This window comes from Lithobates pipiens, unplaced genomic scaffold (assembly GCF_037356315.1).
Source record: "Lithobates pipiens isolate NorthernLeopardFrog02 unplaced genomic scaffold, aLitPip1_a1.2 Scaffold_28, whole genome shotgun sequence".
In the NCBI taxonomy this organism is placed as follows: domain Eukaryota; kingdom Metazoa; phylum Chordata; class Amphibia; order Anura; family Ranidae; genus Lithobates; species Lithobates pipiens.
Window position 1 is genome coordinate 29592115 of NW_027507789.1, and position 24223 is coordinate 29616337.

The window sequence follows — 24223 nt, forward strand, 5'->3', positions numbered from 1 at the left end:
ACCATGCTTGACTGTAGGCACACATTTCAGTTCTTTGAATCATGGAGGCCCAGCATCACTTGTGAGTGTTACCTAGGCCAGTCTGCATGCAAATGCAGCCTGCCTAGGAACTATCAATTCTCAGTCTAGACTGACATCCACCAACCATTTTGATATCTGCATAATTCCTTCCAAGAACCAGCCCACTGCTTGCATTCCAGCTGAGGACTCTTTAAGAGGAGTATTGATGCAGGATGCTGTGATGTTTTCAAGAAGGTATGGACAGCACCCTGCTGGCTCCCCCCACCGGCTATGATTTGCCTGCATTACATAGGAAATCTATGACATCACTGGGCCTAACATAAGACGTGTAATAAAAATGGTATTATTAAAAAGCATATTAAACTTAAAAGTGGTTCTAAAGGCTCAAAGTTTTTTACCTTCGTGCATTCTATGCGTGAAGGTAAAAACCTTCTCTGTGCAGCAGCCCCCCCCCCGATACTTACCTGAGCCTCATCGCAATCTAGCGATTGGCTCCCGCTGCTGTCAATCACAGCCAGTAAGCCAATGAGCGAGAGAGGGGTGAGCCTGGCTGCAGCTCTGTGAATAGATACGCAGGGCAGCAGGTCGGGAGCGGGCACCAGAGCAAGCTGCTTGCATTCGGCAGGAGGGAGGGCCAGGAGCGCTGGCTGGGGACCCGAGAAGAGGAGGATCGGGGCTGCTCTGCAAAATCACTGCACAGAGCAGGGAAGTATAAAAACATTTTTGCCTTTTAATATTTTAAATGTTGGTGTAAATAATTGGAACATAATCTTGCCCCTGTCTAAAGCTTGGGTACATACGGGCGGAATGTCTGGAGACATTTGCCAGCTCCAAAAAAACGTCAGATATTGGGGCCAACTTCTGTCGGACATGCATGCTTTAAAACCAGCGGTTGACTGACTCCCAATCGGCGATCTCAGCCAATGGCAGGAATTGCTGATCGGAGTATTCTGGCGGGGGGGGGGGGGGGGTGATTTGGAGGTCAGCAGGGGAAATCTCTGTACTAACTTTCCAGAATTAGTATAGCAGCTCAGACCAGAGCTGGTAGTTTTTTACCATTTACTGAAGAAGAAAAAAATATTGTGTACCAGGCTTAACTTGCAGCCAATAAACCTCTTCTTCACAACCTTTTGCACAATGCTATAATAATAAATGCAAACCCTGAAGGAAGCCATCAGCTCATGCATTACTACAACTTGCAGTCCAACACAAACCTGGATATGTAAGCTGAGATAATATACATACAATCTGGTGATTTTTACAGTTTGTGATGATGAGCTTCGATGTACAAATGCAGCTTGCTTTCTGAGACATCAGTTTCAGAAGTCTTTGAGGTTGTTCAGAACTCATTGCAGGTGTGGTTGACTTGCTGTTGACCTGCTTCAGCTGCTTTTCCATTCCCATAGATTGGTATGGGGAGAGAAGCCGTTCAGAAGCGAATAAAAGACCATCGACACCGGCCCTTATACCTGGATTTCCTCTTCAAGGGTGTGTATTATTTGCTTTTACACTCTAACAGAATGGTTCCAAGAATAAATTCATTTTATTTGTTGACACTTGGCAGGTATAGCAGGAAGTCTTTGAAGGTTTTAGGAACAGTTGGGGAGCCGATTAACCCCGAAGCATGGCTCTGGTATTACAACATCGTTGGAGATCAGAGGTGCCCGATTGTGGACACGTTTTGGCAGACGGAGACGGTAAGAATGTCGGGTTTAATTTTATTAATAATTGAAGGTACTCTTTTAGCTGTCAAATTGATCAAAAATAGTATTTCACTAAAAGTATCTGAGAGTATTACCTTGTGCCTTAAAAACTTGCTTTAAATTACAAAATATCAAATTTATATAAGGTATTCTTACCCCTAGTTATACTTTTATTTTTAGCACAATTATTACTCCACTTTTAAAGTGTAAGTTCACCTTCAGCAAGACTTCCATAAATTCCATATCCTGGAATAATAGTAATAGTACATGCCATAACAAAATTATTTTAAATAATATTTTTAAATGAATAGTCTGGCGACAAGGACTCTTTAAGCACTACAGACTGGTGGACTGGCATGGGGTGGCATAGGTATAAGGTGTATGAGATATAGGATATGCTGACCTAAATCCACTACTTTCTAAGTTAGGTTTATCTGTCTGTTTTATCAGGGAGGTCACGTGTTAACTCCACTTCCGGGGGCCACAGCAGCAAAGCCCGGCTCAGCTGTAAGTATTGCCTCAAAATTCAAATGCGGTTCAGTAAGTCACACTTTAGCATGATTAAATCGTGTTATTACTGTTAGTAAAGGCATGCCTTTTTTTTTTTGCCATGTAATAAAAATGCACCTAACTTATATCCTAGGCAGCCTGTATCACATGGTCTTTGGCAACCAGGAACATTACGGGGGTTTCTTCCGGTAGACTTTTAGTAAACGAGTACGTAATGGGCAAATATGGCTGCTCCCATATTTATTAGAGCTGCACAATTAATCGTCAAGAATCGTTATCACGATCTTGAATAAAGTGTTTCACAATTCTTTCTATGCAAAGAATTCTCTCTGCTCTTCTGAAGCCACATCACTTAAGGCTGGGTTCACATTGCAGCGGTTACGAGAACTGGATGTGATTCGCACCACACCGCACTGCAGTGCAAATCAAATCCGATCTCTGTGCAATGCGAGTTCAGCCATACAGATAGTATGGCTGAATTCACATCGCACACGGCCCAAACTCGCACAGGACCCTTTTTTGGTCCGCAGCAGAATCAGATCAAATGGGTGTTCACACCATGCGATCCGATTCCTGTCCGAGTTTGCAGATCGCACTGCGATATGTGAACTGATCTGGGGGTGTCATTAACGTTTCACTGACACTCCCAGCAGTTTGCATAGGGCAGTGTGAACTGCCGCCGGGAGGTATGCGATGCGGGAACCCGCCGCGGATTCGCAGTGTTCCCGCATCGCTGCAATGTGAACCTAGCCTAAAAGAAAGGAAGAGAAAAACTGGGCAGTGTGACAAGAATCTAAACATTCTTTATCAGTTGAACTTGAGTATAAACATTGTAACAGTTTGTCAGTGGAATAGACTTTGTGTGTGTGTAAGTGAAAAACGTTTAACCGCTTAAACACTAAGGCCCCTTTCACACTGGGGCTGTTTTCAGGTGCTACAGCGCTAAAAATAGCGCCTGTGTAGTGCCTGAAAAAACCGGGCCCTTTCACTCCAGTGAAAAGTCCTGCTAGCCGCATTTCTGTAGCGGCGAAGGAGCGGTGTATTCACTCCTAAACCACTCCTACCCATTGAATCAATGGGGCAGCATGGCTATACCGCCGGCAAAGTGGTATTTTTATATATATATATATATATATATATATATATATATATATATATATATATATATATATATATATATATATATATATATATATATATATATATATATATATATATATATATATATATATATACACATACACATACACATACACATACACATACACACACACACTAATATAAATATATATGTGTGTGTATATGGATATATATATATATATATATATATATATATACATTTTATTTTTTTAGTAGACACCCTAGAGAGTAAAATTAAGAAACCCCCTAGAAGTGGGACTTTCTTGGTACTGCCATAGTCACATACGTAGGAAAATATATATAAAAATACATAATTACAATATCACAGAAACATATATATAATCAAGGATGCATAACAATATCCAAAAAATCATGGATAGGTGTAATGGAGTAACACAAACCCAACGACGTTTCAGAGATGAGTCGTATTCTCCTTCTTAAATTGTTTTGGATGCTAGAATGTACCTATCTAGTGATTAGGATGTAAGTATATGTACTGTGCTATCAAATGGCATTTCTATCCTTCTGGGGATGTGGTACACCTTTTTATAGCAGATTTATTTCAGATAGCTCTGTTTCATTAGAGAATAAAATGGTGGTTGTTGCAATTTTTTATGTCACACTGTATTTGCGCAGCGGTCTTTCAAATGCAATTTTTTGGGGAAAAAATGTAATTATTGAATAAAAAATAAAAAATAAAAAAACAGCACTAACCAGAAAAGTTATCCCTTTATTTTTATTTTTTTTATTTTTGTATAATGTGAAAGATTTTACGTTGCGAGAATCGTGATCTTTTTTTATTCTAAGCAAAAAAAAAAAATTGTGATTTTCTCATTTTGGCCAGAATCATGCAACTCTATCCCATATACATGTATTACTTGCCTAGAAACAGGGTTTACTAATATAAAGCTAATCTCCAGTGTAAAAAAAAAAAAAAAATATATATATATATATATATATATATATATATATATTTTAGAGAGATATATAAAATAGAGAGAGAGAGATATAGAGGTATCTATCTCTATATATCTATCTCCATTTATTATCAATTAAAAATAATTAATTAAAATAATAATATATTGCAGACCCTATTCATTGCTTTAGTTTCCTTTTTTCAAAGAAGAATTAAGCAGGCATCGAAGTCGATTTACTAAAGGCAAATATACTGTGCACAGCAAGAGCAGTTGCTCCAGAGCTTTGATAAATCTGGTAAATCATCTTTTTGCAGATATCACATGCAAGGAAAAAAATAACTAATTTTTGCTTCCACTTGACTGGATAATAGAAATCCGTGATCATTTACTAAGTTCCAGAGCAACTGCACTTACAGTGCACAGTATATTTTGCCTTTGGTAAATCAACCCCATTGCATGTCTCTTCTACAGTAATGTGCCGGACTGCTCACATTTTTTTTTAAAGTAAGTCTTTAGTTCTGCTTTAAGTTTAAAATGGCTGCATGTGCACAACAAGTGTTAATGTAATTTCAGAATGCAATTACCGTAGTTCAGAGATGGCACGGTGACAGAAGCAAATTTGTTTGCTTAGGTTGTAGAACAAAGCTTGCTACTCATTAATCTTTCTCCTCTGTATGGAGGAGATTTCTCAATTAGAAGTGACTGTAAAGGCAGAATAAAGCATAGGCCTTTTATTTTTTATAGTTGTATAGTATGCGTTTCATATTTCTATTTTTGTGTTGAAGACGTTCCCTTTTTTTGGCGTTGTTCCTGCTATCTTGGACGAGGCTGGCGAGGAGCTTGAAGGAGAAGCTGAAGGTTATCTGGTAAGCAGAAATGTTCCACTGAGCAGACACTGTCATATCTACTAATAATGTGCAATGGGTAGCTTTATCATGTAAGTGAACCTGACAAAGCTCTTCAGTGTCCTGTGTCGCCTTCCACTGCTCACTGAGTTATAAATAATCACCAAACACCAGGGAAGTCCAGTTCTGTAAGCTGTCCTATACTCCTCCCTACCTTTTAGTGTATGGTATGTGTAAAGATGACCTTATTGGGCAGGATCCAGAAACTTTAAGCCTGGTACACACTGGCCGAATATTGGGCAGTATTGGCCTGTTCAACAGAACCTGGAAAATATTCAGCCCGTAATTACACTGGCCTGTCCGACAGAAGCAGGCTGAACAGGCATGCTGGAGAACCAGAATCCGATTAGTGCTGGCAGCCAATGGCTGTGAGCACTGACCAATGTGATCTGAGTGGAGGGCAGTCCCCCTGTTAGAACACAATAGCTCAGTGGGGAGATCGCATTACTAACATTGGATAGTTAGTACAGCAAGCTCATAATTTTTTTTTTTATTTTTTGTTCAGCCCTCAGGGTTGAACAAAAAAACTAAAAAACCGATAGTGTGTACTAGGCTTAAAGTGATTGTATGGGTTCATTTTTATTTAAAAAAATAAATAAAATGACATGCTTGCTTCCACTGTGCTGCTCTTCTGGGGTCCCTCTGTGCCTCTCGCGGCTTCTCCCCACATCAGATAACCCCCTAGGAGAAGCACTGTCCCATGGATTATCTTGCAGTCACGCTCCCGAGGCCAGCATTCAGTGTCCATAGCTGCCGAATGCAGGGACTCGGCCCCACCTCCTGGTGCCTGTGTCCTTGGATTTGATTGGATTGACAGCAGTGGGAGCCAATGGCTGAGCTACTATCAATCTTTCCAATCAAGAGCCGAGAAACCTGGGCAGAAAGACAGCGCGTCCCTGTCGGGTCAAGCTCTAGGGCTCAGGTAAGTAAAACGGGGGGGGGGGGGGGGCGCGGCGCGCTCTGTGATCAGCGAGTCTGAGTCTCGCCTGATCACGGATCGGAGCAAGGGGTCGATCCCGACCCCTTGCCACGTGATCAGCTGTCAGCCAATGACAGCTGATCATGTGACACAACAGAGCCGGTAATCAGTCCCGATCACGGCCAGCTTATCAGTGCCCACCTGCCCCCTGCCAGTGCCACCCATCAGTGCCACCCATCAGTGCCCACAATCTGCCTCAACAACAGTGCTTCTCCCCAGTGCCACATATCCGTGCCCATCAGTGTCATCTACCAGTGCCACCTATCGGTGCCCATCAGTCCCATCTATCAGTGGTACCCATCCGTGCCACCCATCCGTGCCACCTTATCTGTGCCTATCGATGCCACCTTAACCGTGCCTATCAGTGCCCACCAGTGCAGCCTATCGGTGCCCACCAGTGCCACCTCATCAGCGTATTTCAATGAAGGAGAAAAATGACCTGTTTGCAAAATTTTATAACAAACTATGAAACATAATTTTTTTATTTTGCATCTTTTTTGTTTGTTTAGCAAAAAATAAAACTCCCAGCTATAATTAAATACCACCAAAAGAAAGCTCTATTTGTGGGGGGAAAAAATGATAAAAATTTCATTTGGGTACAGTGTTGTATGCCCGCGCAATTGACATTCAAAGTGCATCAGCGCTGAAAGCTGAAAATTGGTCTGGGCAGGAGAGGGGTTTAAGTGCCCAGTAAGCAAGTGGTTAAGGTGAAAAAACAAATAGGTTTACAACCCCTTTAATCCTGGGTTCACACTGATGTGATTTTGGATGCATGGTATTGCACAACATGTGAAATAACATGATTTTCTGTGGAGCTCATTCTTATATATGAAGTCCGAATGCAATGCAAGTTTAAAAAGGGTCCAGTGCATCTTCGCAGCTGAACCCACATCAAGTCGCACTGCACATGATCATTGAAATCGCACCGCATCATTGTCAGCACCAATTGGGCTTGGTTCACATTTCCTCTTCCAGCCTTTTTTCTGGAGTGCAGGGGATTGTGGGAAGCTAACAGGAAAATAAGTCTGGTAATAATTGAAGCAATATTTATTTTTTTACGTTTTTTATTGAAATTTTTTTGTTTTTAGCATACACAGAACTGAACAAACATAACCAACATAAAATAAGACAGAAATAATAAAGAAAAAGCCAGTTCCAAAAAATTACGGTGTAAAATACACCTATTAACATGTCGCATGCTGATTCATTATGTAAAAAATGCAAATATCCAACCATACATTATCATAGTCTTAGTCTCACACCCAAATACATACTACTCTGAAAGCACTTATTTAAGGTTGCAGAACAGCATTTGTTATTTAGCATCATGTCTGTCTCACCACAGCCTGCCGGTCTCCAAATTCTCTACCTCCACCGATTTATACGACTCAGAATGACCCACCACAATCCTCACATTTTGAGCAACCGTCTTGTAATTGTATTAAGCAACGTGTTTCCACGTAGTTGATTGGTGGACTTTTGAGAGAATAGCCCGTACCCATCAATATAGACCCTATGCATTCACCACAAACCCGCTTAATCATCCACTTTGCAGCAGCGTTGCCAACCTACCAGATTGAAATTTACTGGCAAAGCCAAGTTTTTACTGGCATTTCCAAAAGTTACAAAATTACAGTTTTAAGTGCAAATTTCAGTATTTAGTCTACAAATAAGTACAATATGCAAATAGCAATGTGATTTAAGGTAGCTATTAAGGCAAAAAGCATATTTTCTTATTTTATTCTTAATATATTAAGTAAGCGGCTCAGGGATAGAAAATTTGAATGGCTGACACACGCCTATGAAATGGACTCTCACAGTGTCACTCACAGCAGTGTGCAGCAGCACAGATTACTGACACGTCCCGTCCTGAGTCACAGTGACACTCTCTCTCCACGCCAGGTGGTCCTCTCAGTCCCCTCCAGTCCAAACAGCACTGACGTTCCCGCTCCCAGTTTGCCTTCCTTCTGTCCCACAGACCCGCACGCTCTGCTCTGGTCGCTCCGCTCGGCTCCCTTACACCATGACATCAAATGACATGCTCGGGCACTGCCTCCGCCAGACCCCCCCCGCCGGTACCACCTAAGCACACTGTAGCAGGCACTTGCATGGTTCTGGCCAGCTCCGGACCCGAGCTGCGTATGCCCAGTTCCAAGCCAAGCATCGCAGCCATATTTTTTACTGGCAGGAGTAAAGTGCCCGTTTTTTTAATGGCTGCCAGTAAAAATACTGACGGTTCGCAACACTGCTTTGCAGTAATATGAGAGAAACCAGTGCAAATAGAACCAGTCCAGGAGCCACTAGCCATGGCTCCCAAAGTTTTTGTAAAATATATTCGGTGTGCCCCTTTTTCTATAAACCTGTTGTTCTTTCCAAAGAGTATCATTGACCTGAATACGCCATTCCTCAGATGATGGAGGGCTAGGTGATAACCATTTCTAGGCAATAAGCTTACGCGCTATGAACAGCAGTCTATTAATAGGTACCAGTGTCCCAGGCAAAAATAGTTCCTCATCCAAACAACCCAACAGGGTTAACTTGGGGTCTAGATCAATGTAAGTAAGAAAAGCACTGTTGATCATAATTGAAACAATATAACAAATACTATACGGCGTGTATTTGAATAACTATGATGCATTTTTTAAATTATTTGTGCAGAGTTTCTTTAATGCGATCTCTCCTCTTTCCCTTCAAAGGTATTTAAACAGCCCTGGCCTGCATTAATGCGCACTGTATATGGGAACCATGAAAGATTTGAGACTACCTACTTCAAAAAGTTCCCAGGATATTATGTGACCGGTGATGGTGAGTAACTGACTTTTCCATGTAGCCATCTATACCTCTTATGTGGTTATTTGTACTTCAGGTTTTGTCGTGAGCAAGGCTGCCCAAACCTCAGCCTAGTCTACTGGCCTGACCTGTCATTTTCACCTTTGCATCATTTACACAACTGGTAACAACTTGGCTCGCAGCCTGCATGCTTTTTGTAGGTCAGTAACTCATGAAACAGTGATGTGAGGGTAAGGATGATGGATCTCACACCTTCAAAATTAAATTGGCAATGGCAACTTTGTCTCGACTTTTGTTGTATTTGGGGTGTTCCTAAACTCATAAGGAAGGAACAATAGTTAACACACATCACCACAGATCGAGTTTAGATCTGCCTGAATGCCACTGCCACCCAATCCTTGAAAGTTTCTCAGAAAAACGTGACCTAAAGAAAGGAACAAAGTAAAATGCGAAGGGGAAAAAGAAAAGACCTGAGAATCTTACCTCCTACAGACACTAAACAAAGATCTAACAGCTGGGGTTCAGGGGATCGAGCCCATTGTCAGATTTTGTTTGTCCTTTTTCTGTATTGTCTGATGCCCAGGCTACCTAGGTCGCATGGTTTCTGGCTACAGTGAGTATTGTTTGTGTTTTACTACTCTTGCCCTCTTGTACCAGTTAGGCTCCCCTTAACAGTGCTCCCTCGCAGTGCCTATCGCCACTGCAGGCTGCGCTGAAATCCAAGGTGCTGGCTGGTTTTAGGCCCTAAGGAGAGCAGTGACATCACTTCCCTGATCATTTACTAATGCTCAAGCCTAGAGATGGACTACTTGACCTAAGAAGTGTCACATTCAAGGAGGTCACATGCTCCACCATTACCAGAAGAATCTAGAATTGTCACAAGCCACACAGGTAGTAGTGGCAGGGAGCACTGGAAATATTTGTAAATCTGGATTGGAAGGAACACAAATTTTGTCGATTTACTAACACTGGAGAGTGAAAACTCTGGTGCAGCTCTGCATGGTAGACTATGTGTTTTAACCACTTTCAGACCGGACCATTTTGCTGGTAAATGACCAGAGGTCTTTTTACACTTTGGCACTGCGCTGCTTTAACTGGTAATTGTGCGGTCATGCAATGTTGTACCCAAACAAAATTTGCGTCCTTTTCTTCCCACAAATAGAGCTTTCTTTTGATGGTATTTGATTGCCTCTGCGATTTTTATTTTTTGCGATATAAACGTAAAAAGACCGCAAATTTTGAAAAAAAATGATATTTTCTACTTTTTGTTGTTAGAAAAATCCAATAAACTCAATTTTAGTCATACATTTAGGCCAAAATGTATTCAGCCACATGTCTTTGGTAAAAAAAAAGTCAATAATTGTATATTTATTGGTTTGCGCAAAAGTTGTCACATCTACAAACTAAGGTACGTTTTCTGGAATTTACGCAGCTTTTAGTTTACGACTGCCTATCTCATTTCTTGAGGTGCTAAAATGGCAGGGCAGTACAAAACCCCCCCAAATGACCCCATTTTGGAAAGTAGACCCCCTAAGGAAATTGATAAGAGGCATGTTGAGCCCATTGAATATTTTATTTTTTTGCCTCAAGCGATTGAATAATTTTTTTTACACAAAGTTGTCACTAAATGATATATTGCTCATGCATGCCATGGGCATATGTGAAATGACACCCCAAAATAAATTCTGCTGCTTCTCCTGAGTACGGGGATACCACATATGTGGGACTTTTTGGGAGCCTAGCCGCGTACGGGGCCCCGAAAACCAAGCACCGCCTTCAGGCTTTCTAAGGGCGTTACAGTTTTGAAGGCCATAAAATGCCAAGATGGCACAAACCCCCCCCAAATGACCCCATTTTGGAAAGTAGACACCCCTAAATTTAGGGGTACACTAGTGAGACTAGGTAATAAATGGCGGGTGCCCTGAAACTATAAAAAAATAACTAACCAACCAGCGTCACCTGTAACAGTTATATGGTGATCACTGGTGAAAGGGTTAACTAGGGGGCAATCAGGGGGCTTTATGCGGTAGTATATGGGGGTCCCTGGCGCTATAAAAAGCTGCAGCGAACCTAAATACCTACCTGCCTAACTAGCGTCACCTGTGACACTAATACAGCGATCAGAAAAACGATCGCTTATTAGGCTGGGTTCACACTGGAGCGATGCGGGAACGCCACGAATGCGCGGCGGGTTCCCGCATCGCATGCCTCCCGGCGGCAGTTCACACTGCCCTATGCGAACTGCTGGGAGTGTCAGTGAAATGTTACTGACACCCCCAGATCAGTTCGCATATCGCAGTGCGATCTGCAAACTCGGATCGCATGGTGTGAACACCCATGCGATCCGATTCTGCTGCGGGCCAAAAAAAGGGTCCCGTGCGAATTTGCGGCGGGTGCGGCGAATGGCTGAACTCGAATCGCACAGAGATCGGATGTGATTTGCACTGCAGTGCGGTGCGAATCACATCCGTTCTCATAAACCGCTGCAATGTGAACCCAGCCTTAGTGACACTGGCGACGGGGGGTGATCACGGGGTTAAACCTTTATTGGGGGGGTTAGGGGGGTACCTTAGAACTAAAGGGGGCTAATCCTAACTGCCCTAACAGTTATTAGTCACAAATGACAACCGCCGGGTGATCAGGGGGTTAAACCTTTATTAGGTAATAAATGGCGGGTGCCCTGAAACTATAAAAAAATAACTAACCAACCAGCGTCACCTGTAACAGTTATATGGTGATCACTGGTGAAAGGGTTAACTAGGGGGCAATCAGGGGGCTTTATGCGGTAGTATATGGGGGTCCCTGGCGCTATAAAAAGCTGCGGCGAACCTAAATACCTACCTGCCTAACTAGCGTCACCTGTGACACTAATACGGCGATCAGAAAAATGATCGCTTATTAGGCTGGGTTCACACTGGAGCGATGCGGAAACGCCGCGAATCCGCGGCGGGTTCCCGCATCGCATGCCTCCCGGCGGCAGTTCACACTGCCCTATGCGAACTGCTGGGAGTGTCAGTGAAATGTTACTGACACCCCCAGATCAGTTCGCATATCGCAGTGTGATCTGCAAACTCGGATCGCATGGTGTGAACACCCATGCGATATGATTCTGCTGCGGGCCAAAAAAAGGGTCCCGTGCGAATTTGCGGCGAATGGCTGAACTCGAATCGCACAGAGATCGGATGTGATTTGCACTGCAGTGCGGTGCGAATCACATTCGTTCTCATAAACCGCTGCAATGTGAACCCAGCCTTAGTGACACTGGCGACGGGGGGTGATCACGGGGTTAAACCTTTATTGGGGGGGTTAGGGGGGTACATTAGAACTAAAGGGGGCTAACTCTAACTGCCCTAACAGTTATTACAGTCACAAATGACACCAATGCAAAAAAAAAATGACATTGGTGTCACTGTGACTGGGGGGCAGGGGTAATTGGGGGGGTGATCGGGGGGTAAAGGGGGGGTGTGAGTGTGCCTGGCATGTTCTACTGTGTGTGTAGAGTGTTGGTGCAACTCACCGATCCGCTCTCCTCCGTGTCGGAACGAAAAATACCGACACGGAGGAGAGAATACATCACTTCCTCTCCTGTGTTTACATTACAGGAGAGGAAGTGATGTCACGGGGGATTTCTATTCGTCGGGAGCGATCGCGAGGGGGTGGCCATGAATGAATGGCCGCCCCCTCGTCCCGGATCGCTCCCGGACGAAAACCGACCGCCGCAGGCACCGGGCGGGGGCCCGACCCGCGGGAGGCAAGGGACGTACATGTAAGTCCTTATGCCTGCCCGTGCCATTCTGCCGACGTACATCGGCGTGCGGCGGTCGGCAACTGGTTAATTAAAGTATACCTGAGCCCCCCCCCCCGTTCACATCGGAGCAATTTAACATGTCAAATTGCAGCCTATTGCCGGCAGCGGCGCCAACTTTGCAGTGACGCACAGATTTCCAAAAGTAGTTCCTGCACTACTTTTGGTGTCTTCGAGGGTGATTTAAATGGATATCTGTGCACGAACCCGCACAGATGTCTTTCAAATCGCCCCCAAACTCGCACTGAAATGCAGGTTTGAAATTGTGTGCGTTCAGCTGAACTCGTAGGAGCTCAAACCCGCCTTCAGTTTGAACGAGGGCCAAAGGCAAAACTTTTTTTAGTTTTGTATAGAGGGAAGAGGGATTATTTATTTATTGTAGGTATTTATATAGTGCCTTCAATTTACACAGTGCTTTACACATATTAGTTATACATTCACGTCAGATTAGATCCTCTGTCAGTTTTTATTGCCATCTGTGCTCCCATTAAGGAGATTTACCCTATTTGTCCTATTTATCATTGAAAGTAAAAGAAAATCCCAAATTTTGGATTGTCCCCAGAAAAGTAATAGGGGAAAGAAAGAGGGGGCGTCTTCCAATGGGGACACTAGTTCTGGTGACCTGGGGGGTCCCCAAGGAGTTCTTTTTTAATTTGCAGGGATTTCTTCCCACTTCCTGTTTGGCTATGGGACAGGGCAATTTCCACAATGGGACACAGATGACAGGAAAAAAAATCTGACGGGCTATAACCCTCCCTTGCTCTATCCAAAAATGGGCGGGGGGAAAGTTTTGTCAATAGGTATACTTTAAGCTTTGACAATAAAAACTGGAAGCTGATTGGTTTATCTAAAAAGCTGCGCCAGAATTTGCATGCACCAGTTTTAGTAAATCTCTCCCATTTGCCATTAATAAAGTGGTGTCACATTTAAAGCCTGCTCAAAGCAGAACTACAGTGCCTTGCGAAAGTATTCGGCCCCCTTGAACTTTTCAACCTTTTGCCACATTTCAGGCTTCAAACATAAAGATATAAAATTTTTATTTTTTGTGAAGAATCACCAACAAGTGGGACACAATTGTGAAGTGGAACGAAATCTATTGGATTTTTGAAACTTTTTTTTTTTAACTAATAAAAAAATGAAAAGTGGGGCGTGCAAAATTATTCGGCCCCCTTGCGTTAATACTTTGTAGAGCCACCTTTTGCTGCGATTACAGCTGCAAGTCGCTTGGGGTATGTCTATAAGTTTTGCACATCGAGAGACTGAAATTCTTGCCCATTCTTACTTGCAAAACAGCTCGAGCTCAGTGAGGTTGGATGGAGAGCGTTTTGTGAACAGCAGTTTTCAGCTCTTTCCACAGATTCTCGATTGGATTCAGGTCTGGACTTTGACTTGGCCATTCTAACACCTGGATACGTTTATTTGTGAACCATTCCTTTGTAGATTTTGCTGTATGTTTGGGATCATTGTCTTGTTGGAAGATAAATCTCCGTCCCAGTTTCAGGTCTTTTGCAGACTCCAACAGGTTTTCATCCAGAATTGCCCTGTATTTGGCTGCATCCATCTTCCCCTCAATTTTAACCATCTTCCCTGTCCCTGCTGAAGAAAAGCAGGCCCAAACCATGATGCTGCCACCACCATGTTTGACAGTGGGGATGGTGTGTTGAGGGTGATGAGCTGTGTTGCTTTTACGCCAAACATATCGTTTTGCATTGTGGGCAAAAAGTTTGATTTTGGTTTCATCTGACCAGAGCACCTTCTTCCACATGTTTGGTGTGTCTCCCAGGTGGCTTGTGGCAAACTTTAGACGAGACTTTTTATGGATATCTTTGAGAAATGGCTTTCTTCTTGCCACTCTTCCATAAAGGCCAGATTTGTGCAGTGTACGACTGATTGTTGTCCTATGGACAGACTCTCCCACCTCAGCTGTAGTTCTCTGCAGTTCATCCAGAGTGATCATGGGCCTCTTGGCTGCATCTCTGATCATCTCTGATCTTCTCCTTGTCTGAGCTGAAAGTTTAGAGGGACGGCCAGGTCTCGGTAGATTTGCAGTGGTCTGATACTCTTTTCATTTCAAAATGATCGCTTGCACAGTGCTCCTTGGGATGTTTAGCTTGGGAAATCTTTTTGTATCCAAATCCGGTTTTAAACTTCTCCACAACAGTATTACGGACCTGCCTGGTGTGTTCCTTGGTCTTCATGATGCTATCTGCGCTTTCAACAGAACCCTGCGACTATCACAGAGCCGGTGCATTTATACAGAGACTTGATTACACACAGGTGGATTCTATTTATCACCATCAGTCATTTAGGACAACATTGGATCATTCAGAGATCCTCGCTGAACTTCTGGAGTGAGTTTGCTGCACTGAGAGTAAAGGGGCCGAATAATTTTGCACGCACCACTTTTCAGTTTTTTATTTGCTAAAAAAGTTTAAATTATCCAATAGATTTCGTTCCACTTCACAATTGTGTCCCACTTGGTGATTCTTCACAAAAAATTTAAAATTTTATATCTTTATGTTTGAAGCCTGAAATGTGGCAAAAGGTTGAAAAGTTCAAGGGGGCTGAATACTTTCGCAAGGCACTGTAAGGCCACTATACTTGCCTCCTAACAGTCCAAAGCCTGGGAGGGCTACCTTGCTGGAATTGTCTCCCCAGCTCCTTCCTTGGCCGGTGGGGGGTGACGCAACGACTGTGCGTGTGCAGAAGTCAGTCATGTCAGCACACAGGGATCTTGCTGTTGATGTAAACTGAGCTGTTGGCTAACATTTTTTTTTTTTAAATATGTATGTTTATGCTTCTTTTATTGTTTATTTTTCAGGCTGCAAAAGAGACAAAGATGGCTACTATTGGATTACCGGGCGGATAGATGACATGCTTAATGTTTCAGGTAAGAACTACCTTGTAGTTATTTTCAAATAAAAATTGAGTTTTCTTTCTGCACACATTTTGCCTTTTATCTGACCAATGGAAAGAGGAAAAGTGCCTGGAGCTGCTCCAAACATGCACTATAGCACTAAAAAGTCTAGGACTATCTCGGTACCCAAAGATTGAACCAGTTAAAAGGACAAATTAAACAATTTATTAGAAAATAGGGTTAAAAACAGTTGGTACAAAGATACATACATAGGTCCTAATACAAGAAAACGTATCCTGACAGTCCTCTACATCAGCCTTTCTCAACCTTTTCAACACAGAGGAACCCTTGAAATAGTTCTCCAGTCTTTGGGGGGGAACCCCTTCTAAAAATTAGAAATCTACAACTCATGATACATTAGTGTGATGGTCAGTGAGAACAATGGTCCTTACACTTGTGGTCATTGGGAAGAATTACCTTCTTACAGGTAGCTAAAAAGATCAATGGTGTTGGTGGGAACTTATCTGAGAGGCAGAAATTGCCCAATACTAAAGGAACCCCTAGCAACCTCTGGAGGAACCCTGGTTGAGAATCGCTGCTCTACATGTTTTGCGGTATCCACCGCTTCTTCAGGAGGGGTCAGTCTTAATCATCTGCAAGGGTGAATGAAGGGAGGGGAGAGAAGGGAAGGGACAAAGAGGACGGAGAGGAGAAGGAATTGAAAGATGGCGGGGTCAGGTGTTGAAAGAGGGGACAAAAACAAAAAAACACAACCATGCACCATAGATATAACAACCATGTCCAGTTCATTAAACGCCAACCCACCTTGTCAATCACGCATGTTCTATGTATATGTACCAGGGGCAATATGTAGACAGAGTAGGGTAGTACGTCCCAGAAATGGGAAGGCAGGCTGTAGCAACAATGGAACTGGAAGTGCTCCAGATGAGTCATTCGCAATAAAAATAATATGCTGTAACATAGGGACAAAAGTGCATGAGGATTAGAATCATGACAGCTAGGGACAGTAAGTCAAACATTGGCCGACAATAGAGTACAGATCCCCATATGCACAACAGCATCCAACCAACACCATGGTGGAGGATGCCGCTAGCATATGTCACAACTTGTGTACATTGGGCAGTAGACTTACCACGGCCAGCCACTCTGCCAAGTTTGCCCCCGGTTGCAGCCTTCTGAGGGCCGCTCTGCGCGCCTTATAAATGTCTCCAACCCGGTCCATGCCAGTGATGCCATCTGACCAAGAATTATTTTAACATTTTATTTTAAAAGCAGTTTGATACAAATGTGAATTGTTGTAGTTTCTATATAGACTTGTAGGATTTCTCTCTAGTGTGGCTTTCTGTAAATCCATTTAGCATTTTAGCATCCCCGCAGCACAGAACTGCTGAGGTAACAGGACAGGCCACATTGACATTTTCAGTGAGCTTAAGCATGATTGCAGCAACAAAGATCCATGTATATGAGATTGGGTGACAGTTCTCATGTCTTTGGGTAGCAGAACATGGTTGATCGTTATCAGGAAACTTGTAATTTCCCATGGACAGGTATAAACATGTGCTATCAGCTGATCCAAGTGATTGTGTTTATATTGCAAATGTTTACAAAGCTATCAAGGCAGCACATTATACCACTTTCTAAGGCAGGCCACGTTACAATCAGATTGTACAATTGTCTCTAAATTTACCAACATCTTTAATGCAAGGACTTGCCTATGTGGATCGAAACTGAATTGATTGCTTGGGTAGGCCCTCGCATAGCTTAGATGCCTATAAGTCTAAAGATTGTAGTCGGCCTTAAAGTGGACAGCCTGTATTAAAAAAAATGTAAAGACTTTTAAATTTAAGGACACTTACCAGGGAGCCCGCAATGTCGGCACCCGAAGCCAACCCGTCCATCAACTTCGGGTGCAGGCGCCGGCATCCTTGCTAAGGGAAACAGGAAGTTTTGTGGCTTCGCAGCCTGTTTACCTACTGCACATGCGTAAGTCGCATGGCACTTTCTGAATGGTCCTGCTGTCTTCTGTGGGCCGTGCGTGTCTCCCAGAAGGCGGGGGGGGGGGGGGAGAGCCGTAAATTACAAAGATTGCCATGGTGCCCTTCCACTTTTGGGTAGCACTCAGCTTTAAGCACAGTCGCTATGGTACTCTAGTTAGTGGGAGGCCCAGGGACTTCAAAAAGATTTCTAGGAACCAAAAGCCCCTGCTTTTATACATGCACAGACACCTGCAAACTACTATTGATATAAATGTTATAAAATGGCTTTAATAAAGGAGAAGTATCGCCAAAGCTGGTTTGGCTGTACTTCTCTTATGGATCACAGGAGTGCAATACGTTTTGCACTCCTGTAACCCATTTTCAGCATACTGCAGGCTGAAGTCCGCTCTCTGCTGATGTCACCAATGTCAGTCCAGGCACCACATCACCCTGATAATGGGAGTCTGTATCTGCCAAGTGCCTGGACTGACACCGGGCTCAGCCTCTCCACAGGCTGCTGAGAGCCTGAGGCGGCTGCTCCCGCCCCCTCCACAGCTCAGCGCTCCAGTGAGCGAGGAGGGAGAAGAGCAGAGAGCTGTGACTGACAGTTCGCGGCTCTCTGCTCATGGAGCTGTGAAAACCAAGCGATCGATGGTGTTTTATTGCTCGGTTCTCAGTGTACAGGTCGGCGGGGGACAGGTGCACCATTGGACCGATGCTGCATCCACCTAGGTAAGTATTAATCTGGAAAAAAAAATGTTTCCTTTACTTCTCTTTTTTTTAAAGACTTCTAATGCCCATTAAAGTCCAATGAAAGCCTCTCTTTTTACTTGTTATGCTGTTAGGATGCACAACAGCTATACTGCATGTCAAGGTAAAAAAGGGAGGCAGTGTACCTTTCACTGTCCTGATTTCTGTTCATATATCTAGTGCTTTATGACATGACCAGTTTCTTATTCCATCTCTACCTGTCCAGGTCACTTGCTGAGCACGGCGGAGGTGGAATCTGCTCTTGTTGAACACTCCTCTGTAGCCGAGGCTGCCGCAGTAAGTCACCCACATCCGGTGAAAGGCGAATGTCTCTACTGTTTTGTCACTCTGCGGGATGGACACGAGTTCACCAACACATTGATGGATCAGTTGAAGAAACTAGGTAACGCTCTTTAAGAACTGACTTTTACAGGAGTTGAGGGCTTATAGCGCCTTGTCGGTATATTGTTGATGCAAGGGCATGGTCATTTCACAGACTTCTGCTAGGTTTTAAAGAGCCAATCCATCCAAACTGATGTTTTAGTTAGATGCATAAAAGTAGTTGGGAATCACCCGCTGGCTCATAGGTCTCTTGGGAGTCTCGTGGTAAGATTAAGGGCCCTTTCACACGTGTGGACCGTTCAGATCCACCTGTTCGTTTTTTCAGGTGGAACTGAACGGACGCTCCATACATATCTATAGAGCGATGGATGTCAGCCATGACATGTCCGCTGACATCCGATATGCTCTGCTAAATCCAGATGGATGGAAACCCTATTCTCCCATCCGCCCCCCCCCCCATAGAGGACAGCAGAGATCTGCCGCTACGTACATGTGAGTCCCGGCTCCATTGAGAGGCGGTCACATTCACATCAAGTGAATTGGATGCAGTTTAAAACACATCCACTTTGCACATATGTGAACATGGCCTTAAAGTTGTTGTAAAAGCACAAACTTGTGTGAATCAGCCTTCCCAGCCCCCTAATACTTACCTGAGCCCCCTCTCAATCCAGCGATTGTCAACAAGAGCCTTGCCTCTCCGGGGACTCTGAGTCCTGATTGGCTTTTGGCAGCAGCTGGAGCCATTGGCTCCTGTCAATCACAGCCAGCAAGTGAATCAGGAGTTGGAGGGGACAAGGATGAGCTGCGGCTCAGTGTGTGAACGGACACACAAAGCCACGGGTGGGGAGTGCACTTGCTTGGGTGCTCCCACAGCAAGCGTCTTGCTGCGGGGGCACCCGGAAGGAGTGTGAAGCCAGAAGCACCGGTGTTGGACACAAGACTAGGAGGATCCGGGCTGCTCTGTGCAAAAACACCGCACAGAGCAGGTAAGTATAACGTATGTTTGAAAAAAAAAAAAAAAAACCAAGGCTTTAATATCACTTTAAGGATTAATGAAGGGACTTGCAGGTGTTCCTGCAACACAGAGTTTGCCATTTGGTTGTATTTTTTGCATTTGTTTTATCCCTTTAATCCATCCTTACAAACGTCAAAGTGGGAAAGATCCAAGACCCCCAAAAGCCAGACATACAAGATGTTAGTTAATATAATAAAATTTGTATTGTACTTAAAAAGTGCTGTCTACCCAAATGTCACATTTTCTGTTGTTTTTCACTCCCAGTAAGAGAAAAGATTGGACCAATTGCCACTCCAGATTATATACAGAATGCACCTGGATTGCCCAAGACACGCTCAGGTGAGAATACTTTATTTTTATCTTTTATTTATTTTTTTCTTTGTCAGAATGTGTTCTCTGGAAGACAAAAAGCATGATCTTCTATGAGCTTAATGCTGAACTCTCCAGGCAAATATTAAAGAGATTGGATTAGAAGGAGCTTTGTTAAATAAATAAAAAAACAAAGTAGTGATAAAAAAAGAAATCGGTCCATAAAGCACAGGTGAATGTGAATAATCTTGGTGATATCATTTAAAAAGTTTTATTAAAAAGCAATATCCACATGTTGGTCTTTTATGACAAGCATAAAAAAGAGCCGTGCAATCCGCGGTTTGCGTTCCAGAATCCAGGAAATGACGTCAGAATGACGTCGCCAGAAGTCCCCGTACTTTGGCAGGTAAAATAGCTTTTATTTGCATTGCATCTGTTTATTCGACTATTTGCCTGAATATTCAATCCTTAGGCCCATTTCAGATGAGCGGTCCTATGGAATGGTGGATGTAAACAGACTTAAGTCCATCTACACCCACCTACCTCCAATCTGATCCGGCAAAAACAAACAAAAGGGATCCCTTCCGTCTGGCCAGATGGGAGGACAGTCGTGTGCATCCAACTGTCCATGGAGCAGAGTGGGCTGTGTTCGTGTCCATCACGGACCTGTCATCTGCCCGCTCCGCTAACGGATCTGGCTTGCGTGAAAGGGGCCCTAAAGAAAACCTATTATCAGCACACAGTATACTTCATCAACTGGAAAACAAAGGCGAGAAGGAAGGTCTCCAAGGACTGACACAATGCATTCGGATACTGTGCACCTTTTTACAGCAGTATGCTGATGACAGGTTCCCTTTAACATCAACCAGTGAAAGTTTTCTGTTGAGGGTTGGGTTTTTAGTCAAAAAAGAGGGTTATGCCAACCCCACTGTTTATTTTTACATCATTTCCCGCAAGGGAATTGCAGTTACCAGAATCCTTGTGACCACTCACAAGTTGATATAACAGCACTCGGGAGAATCTCTGTTCTTTATCCACTTAACCACTTTCAGACCGGACCAATTTGCTGGTCAAAGACCAGACCACTTTTTGCGATTCGGCACTGCGTCGCTTTAACTGACAATTGCGCGGTCGTGCGACGTGGCTCCCAAACAAAATTGACGTCCTTTTTTTTCCCACAAATAGAGCTTTCTTTTGGTGGTATTTGATCACCCCTGCGGTTTTTATTTTTTGCGCTATAAACAAAAATAGAGCGACAATTTTGAAAAAAACGCATTATTTTTTACTTTTTGTTATAATAAATATCCCCCAAAAATATATAAAAAAACATTTTTTTCCCTCAGTTTAGGCCGATACGTATTCTTCTACATATTTTTGGTAAAAAAAATCGCAATAAGCGATTGATTGGTTTGCGCAAAAGTTGTAGCGTTTACAAAATAGGGATAGTTTTATAGCATTTTTATTAATATTTTTTTTTTTTTTTTTTACTAGTAATGGCGGCGATCAGCGATTTTTATTGTGACTGCGACATTGTGGGGGGACCCATCGGACATTTTTGGGACCATTGTCATTTATACAATAATCACTGCTATATAAATGCAGTGATTCCTGTGTAAATGACACTGGCAGTGAAGGGGTTAACCAGTGGGTGGCAGTGTAGGGGTTAAGTGTTCCTAGGGGTGTGTTACTAACTGTGGGGGGGTTGGGCTTTCATTTAGTGAACACTGATCTCTGCTCCAATCACATGGAGCAGAGATCAGCGTCACTAGTTGCTAGGCAGAATGGAGAAATGTTGTTTACAACGGCATTTCTTCATTCGGCCGCTCCGTGAGACGATCGCAGGTATGCCCGCGGCGATCGGGTCCCGCGACCGGACTCACGGAGGCGCGCTCCCGATGGCAGGGCGGCAAATTTAAAGGGACGTACATGTACGCCCATTTGCCTGCCCGTGCCATTCTGTCGACTTACATCGTCGCGCGCTGGTCGGCAAGTGGTTAAGGATCGCCTCCTGCACATATATGTTGGCAGAATGGCACAGCTGGGCACAATCGCGTACCTGTACGTGGCTCTTTACGTGCCCAGCCGTGGGTCGCAAGCGCACCGCCAGCTGTGCAGTCCCGGTCCTGAGCTCCGTGACCGCGGCCACGGGACCAGCGGACCCGATTGCCGCTGGTGTCCTGCGATTGTGTCACAGAGCTGAAGAAAAAGGTGAGGTCTGTGTAAACAAATCTCTCCCGTGCTTCCTACTGTGGCTGTCACCAATCGTCTGTTCCCTGTTATAGGGAAAGACGATCGGTGACGTCACATGCCAGGCCACTCCCCCTACAAAAAAAAAAGCATAACGTCACACATAACCCCTCCTCGCCCCCTAGTGGTTAACTCCTTCACTGCCAGTGTCATTTACACAGGAATCGGTGCATTTAAATAGCACTGATTGCTGTATAAATGACTAATCCCAAAAAAGTGTCAAAAATGTCCGATGTGTCTGCCATAATGTCGCAGTCACAATAAAATCGCTGAGCGCCGCCATTATTAGTAAGAAAAAAAATATTAATAAAAATGCTATAAAGGAAGGACGCCAATTTTGTTTGGCAGCCACGTTGCACGACTGCACAATTGTCAGTTAAAGCGATACACTGCCGAATCCCAAAAAGGGGCCTGGTCCTTTGGTCCAGGGCTTAAGTGGTTAATACCCATTATATGTCACGCTGTGTCCTGTCCTCCGGCAGCCTTCGGTGCCCTCTCACAATATCCCGTCTTCAGTGCTCCATGTTAGTACTGAGATTTCCCCCAGCAGCAGTGTACAAAGATACAAGAAACTTCCTCATTTATGTTTATTTAAAGCAGGGGTGTCCAAACTACGGCCCTCCAGCTGTTGCAGAACTACACATCCCATGAGGCATTGTAAAACTCTGACATTCAAAGACATGACTAGGCATGATGGGGATTGTAGTTCCTGAACAACTGGAGGGCCGTAGTTTGGACACCCCTGATTTAAAGCATTATAGCAGAACACACAAAAAAAACTGCATATGAAGCACCAGCAACAATCGTCACATTTTCTCTGTCAGGGGCTTCCCTTATATATAAAAGTCAGTTGAAATGCAACGTGTCATGTATGAGACCACGTTAAATTCAGGTATTATTGAATACAGAGCTGCATTAAGTTGATGACTTTATTTGCCTGAAGTTCAGCTTTTACAGATCTTCATTTTCATTTCATATATAAATTAATTTTTTTTTTAGGTAAAATAATGAGAAGAGTGTTACGAAAAATTGCCAAAGACGACCATGACCTGGGAGACATTTCTACTCTCGCAGACACCACGGTCATCCAGCAGCTCTTCAGCAATCGATGCAAGACTGTTCTCTAGGACAGAACTGCAGAGTTCACCTAGACAGGAATGTCATGTTAACTGTGAATCCAACAGACGAGTTAACACACTTCAGATACTGCAGCCATATAATTCTGTGTATATTTTGTGAGACTTGCCTGCGTTTGAGTATTGTGACTATTGAGCAACTGTTTCATATCTCATGTAAGTCAAATTGTGGTGTCGGTTGCAGAAGCTGATGTAAGAATCTGATCAATGTCTTGAGCTGTCCGGTCTTTATCTCTGTTTGTGACCCCAGTGGGGATATTTTACCTAACTTCCTGTTCCAGGACAGGAGGAAACAGACAGCGATAAAAACATTGTCAGACGCTTTAATCCTTCTCACTCTACTAATTATGTGTTTTAGAATATCTAAAGAGTTTTGACGGGACTTTTAAAGTGCAAAGACAAATCAAAATATGAAAAATATGAATTTTAATAAGGATAAAATAGAAAAGTGAATACATATTTCAAAGAATCATATGACAAATGGACCGCTACTATTGTCTCCTAATATAATCTCTCTCTCTCTCTCTCTCTCTCTCTCTCTCTCTCTCTCTCTCTCTCTCTCTCTCTCTCTCTCTCTCTCTCTCTCTCTCTCTCTCTCTCTCTCTCTCTCTCTCTCTCTCTCTCTCTCTCTCTCTCTCTCTCTCTCTCTCTCTCTCTCTCTCTCTCTCTCTCTCTCTCTCTCTCTCTCTCTCTCTCTCTCTCTCTCTCTCTCTCTCTCTCTCTCTCTCTCTCTCTCTCTCTCTCTCTCTCTCTCATCCGTTCGTTCTGTGAATATCATCTCTTCATTGAATACACAGTGA

General features: G+C 43.5%; 1 protein-coding gene across 2 annotated transcripts in view; it reads left to right on the forward strand.

The window, feature by feature from the left end:
• Positions 1–23942, forward strand: part of ACSS2 (acyl-CoA synthetase short chain family member 2) — a 69152-nt gene extending 45210 nt beyond the window's left edge. For both annotated transcript variants that reach the window (XM_077458979.1, XM_077458980.1), the window contains 8 exons: positions 1586–1718; positions 2175–2231; positions 5077–5157; positions 8872–8980; positions 15592–15660; positions 18601–18777; positions 19996–20070; positions 23287–23942. In XM_077458979.1, coding sequence (XP_077315105.1) covers positions 1586–1718; positions 2175–2231; positions 5077–5157; positions 8872–8980; positions 15592–15660; positions 18601–18777; positions 19996–20070; positions 23287–23414 — 829 coding nt within the window. In that variant the 3' untranslated portion in view covers positions 23415–23942. The remainder of the gene's footprint in view (positions 1–1585; positions 1719–2174; positions 2232–5076; positions 5158–8871; positions 8981–15591; positions 15661–18600; positions 18778–19995; positions 20071–23286) is intronic.
• The last annotated feature ends 281 nt before the right edge of the window (positions 23943–24223 follow it).